The sequence below is a fragment of the Acanthisitta chloris genome, unplaced genomic scaffold (assembly GCF_000695815.1).
Source record: "Acanthisitta chloris isolate BGI_N310 unplaced genomic scaffold, ASM69581v1 scaffold16305, whole genome shotgun sequence".
NCBI classification, from domain to species: Eukaryota; Metazoa; Chordata; class Aves; order Passeriformes; family Acanthisittidae; genus Acanthisitta; species Acanthisitta chloris.
In genome coordinates, this window is record NW_008672310.1 from 121,741 (window position 1) to 125,936 (window position 4,196).

The 4,196-nt window shown below is 41.2% G+C and overlaps 1 protein-coding gene across 1 annotated transcript in view; it reads right to left on the reverse strand.

Moving 5' to 3' along the window:
* Nucleotides 1-4,196, reverse strand: part of KDR (kinase insert domain receptor (a type III receptor tyrosine kinase)) — a gene marked incomplete at its 5' end in the record, with an annotated part of 28,391 nt that overhangs the window by 4,369 nt on the left and 19,826 nt on the right. The window contains 6 exon segments of the mRNA XM_009074473.1: nucleotides 1-119; nucleotides 1,212-1,317; nucleotides 1,434-1,533; nucleotides 1,901-2,012; nucleotides 2,148-2,270; nucleotides 3,601-3,701. The exon segment at nucleotides 1-119 is cut by the window's left edge and continues 25 nt beyond it. Coding sequence (XP_009072721.1) covers nucleotides 1-119; nucleotides 1,212-1,317; nucleotides 1,434-1,533; nucleotides 1,901-2,012; nucleotides 2,148-2,270; nucleotides 3,601-3,701 — 661 coding nt within the window.

The window sequence follows — 4,196 nt, forward strand, 5'->3', positions numbered from 1 at the left end:
GGATCACAGACTTCCTCTTCCTCCCTACAGGAAGCAGGTGAAGTTGGGAGAGAGAGACCCGAATCCTCTTCCATATTCAGCGACACTGACAAAGGAAGGACAACGTAGTCTTTACCATCCTGTAGAATGTGAAAAAATACAAAAATTCAATAGGCTACAGAGACACAAAGATATAAACAGCTACATGCACGTATGTGGAGAATGCATCAACCACAGTGCTACCCTGGTTGCTTTATTAAACTATGAACATTATACCACCTTTGCAGAAGCAGCTGCATTAAAAGAAGGAAAATTAAAGGAACCACTGCCAAGTAGTTTTAAATTTTAAAAAATTACGTTCTTATATGACAAACATCATACAACATGTATGTATAAATTGAACTTCTTATTTATGTCTTTGAAATTAAAGATGTAGATTTTAGTAATGTTTGAATTCCAATGACAAAAAGAACATGAATCTGATAGTTTGGAAGGGCAAGTAATTCCCATCATCACTGACAGGTTAGTGGTTAGTAGTTAGAAAGGGAGAACTTGTGTAATAGGAGAGCACACAGACAAATCCACCCTCCTTCATCCAGTGGGCTCACATCTATTGCCCTGACTTTGTCCATTTCCATAGTAAATGAAGAGGAAACCACAAGATGGAAAACCTGGTAGGGAGGCCCATGTATCCCATCTGGTTGCAGTGGGCTCTCTTCCAGCAATGCCTGCACACAGGACAAGTTGTATTACACTAATCTGCACAGACCTGCTCATGAGCAGCTGTATCCTTGTTTTCCAGGACAGTCATTAAAAGCATTGCAGCCCACACCCTCACATACACTAAGATATCCATCTTTGGCACAGTAAGATCAACAGGAGCTACCTGGTGAAATGCATCTGCAGCATTCAGAGAAACCATCAGCAGAGCAGGGAATTGAGCCTGTGCCAACAACTCCCCAGAAAGACAGCAGTGGTGTCACGGGAAGCCCTTGCTGGCAGGGCAGGGTGGATTTTAGTTACCACAACTCAACCTCTGGGACCTTTACCCCACCAGCTATTCTCTACAAGTCAGAGACTCAACTGCTGGTCAGCAATGGGAGCGGTGGAAGAAGCCCAGGCTCCCTGATGGCGCCAGCAGACAGCACCCAACTATGGAATGCTGTGGTGGCTGGCAGGACAGCAGGGGTTCAGCTGGTGGTTTTAGCACCTAGAGAACACAGTTCATGTACCTGGCGGACATTGGCTTGCAGTAAATTCCCCAGGTGCTCCACCAGCTCTGAAAAAGTTGGTCTCTGCTTAGGATCTCCATGCCAGCAATCCAGCATTGTTTGGTACCTAGAAGGACAAAGCAAATTGAAATATCAGCACAAAGAAAACAGCACCTATTGCTTGCTCCAGCACCTGCTATTATTGTGGACAAAATGGGGGCAGCTGGAAGAACAGTTGCTCACATTTCTGGTGTTGTATAGTCTGGTGCTCTCATTCTTGTTCCTTCTTTCAGTCTTCTGCAGAATTCCTCATCGATTTTCACACCAGGGTAAGGCGATGCACCTAAAATGAAAGCAACAGGAATTTTAATGCATTAGACTCTTAAATTTTGGGATTAATTTGCTATGGCCTGTGTTAATAAGGTAATTCAGTATATCTGGTGGTGTAAACAATTTATATTTATGACGGAAAGTGCAAAAATAAATGAGGCACATCACCACATCCTGAAATTGTACGAAGAAGCATTTTAAGTCCATGTTCCTACATTTGCATTTTAAAGGAAATTCAAGTCTATTTTATTTTGATGCAGAAAATAAACAGGTATATTTCAAGAAGCAAAAAGAAAATACTAAAGAGGATCCAAGAACACTGACTGTCTTCTCCAGACTCTCTTGTTTAAAGATGGCTCAGTAAAATTGAAGTGACTCACCTAATGAAAATATTTCCCACAGCAGAACTCCAAAGGACCATACATCACTCTGAATGGTATATACTCTATCAAAAATGGTTTCTGGTGCCATCCATTTTAGGGGTAGCCTGGCCTGAAAACATTTCCATAAACAAAAAGGCAGTTTAGCAAAATGCTGAGTTTTCACAAACCTGTTCAAGGGGGGAAAACCCCAACAGAGTCTGGACTTCATATTAATTCTCTGTCAAATAGAGAATCTGAAACTTACATCTCCTTTCCTGACGTAATCTGGGTCTTTGTAGATGTCTCGAGCCAAGCCAAAATCACAGATTTTGACCACGTTATTGTCTGACAAGAGGATATTACGAGCAGCCAGGTCCCTGTGGATGCACTGCAAAGAGAAGTAAACAACTTCATATACTGCCTGTCGTCACAGCCCTGTCCACAGGGCTGATCTCTTTCACATATGTGTTCTCCTACTCTCAAAGGCCAGATAATTCTTAAAACCTTTTAAGAAAAAGAAACCTCAGCATCAACAGTTGATGATTTTAAGTGCTTTTCTGATGGTCACAAGTGATTTGGCTCACGGAGACTTGTGTTCCCAAGTCCAAACATACATCTGTTTATCCACTACACTGAGAGGGTCTTTGAAGCTAGCTAATTAATTATCCTAAGAAGCTGACACAAAACAGGTTCAGATCTGATTACCTTTAGATTTACTTAGGTTCACTCAAATCTGTGTACTCCACTATTCCTCAGAAAAACATCACACTAAAATGCCAGCTTGATTCCAACACAAACTAATCTTGGCTACAGAGAAAAAAAGTCCATATCTTTACCTATGCAGAGCAACAGCTTAGTCAACAACCCAAAAACTTCAAAACTCAAGCCTCAATAGCTTGAAGTAAAAAAGTCAGGCTCTGAAAGTAGCTGCAGATTTGCTCCTCATATGGACTAAAACTGCAGATCATGGAAAGATATTTTTACATACACACACCAATCAGGATGTATGAAAGGCAGACAAAAGCATATTTTTAGTAAAGACTCTGAAATCTGCTACTGAACACCTAGCCCGTATTATAGAGTAGTATTGCATTTCCCACTTCTATTTCCCTTTCCCATTTCTAAATACTTTATTTTTCTATACAACTGCAGGCAATTGCTCAGTCTTAGTGGAACTGCTATCCTTTGGAACATGTGCTATAGGGATTCAGGCTCAAACCACAGAAAAGCACTTCTAGAAGGCAAAAATGCAGGTGAGGTGCTATTGACTGCAAGAGACTCTCCAAGGAGTAATCCATTAAGTTTCATAGGTGAGCATCATATTTCCTCACACTGTGCATCCAATCCCACTGCACAAGGTACAGGCACCTTCCTCAGAGCAAACTTCTTTACTCTAGTTTAGCTCCAGTTACCAGGGATTTGTCCCTAATTCCTTTAATTGTCCATATAAGTCAGATCTCCTCCTCCAACTACTTAATCATTCTTCTATGAATTGGTGATCCATAAACCTTATACAGACCACTAACATTTGTGTCAATAAATGCAAGGGCTGTTTCACTCTGTAGTATTAATGATCTGGGTATGCCCTAGAGCAAAAAGAAAATGTTGCGGACAACTGCTAGTCCAAAGATGAACATGCTGTTTCCTTCTATAGACCTACAGCACTATTTCCCACAGTCAGATAAATAACATGCCACTCCTCCTGAGAAGTTCCTTACTTTGCGTGAAGCCAAGAACTCCATTCCCCTTGCCACCTGGAAGCTGTAACAGATGAGGTCCTCCATGGTCAAAGGGTTCTTGCAAAGGTCTTCAGGACCAGCTGCAAAGAATCAGACAACAGTCAAACATGCCCTTTGTCGATGATTTCACACATAACTGCTTCTTAGGTAAAAGTCCATCTTAACCTTATGCCACATTGAACTGGAAGAGCAAATTGAGCTCTTTTTTGACTGTATAATTATCACTAACAAACCATTTTGCCCCAGACTAATCTTGTGTAAAATAAACTTTGAGATGATGGGCCATACCCTAGGCCAGTGGAAAGATTTGCAAAACAATCCCAAAAGAAAACCAAACAAAACTCAGCTCACTATTTCCTAGGACAGTAGAGCTTGCTGTGTTTTCCACAGGTGAATTTGGAAACCAATGAGAGGGAGACCCTATCTAGTTCTTATGGGGGAAGAATATGATATCGGGAGAAAGACTTGAGTTTGGCAAAAAGCCTGGCTAATTTAGGGTAGAAAAATCCTAACCTCATCCTCTAGTGACCTGGAGGAATAATGTGCTCAAATATCCAAAGATACCTAGGCATTTA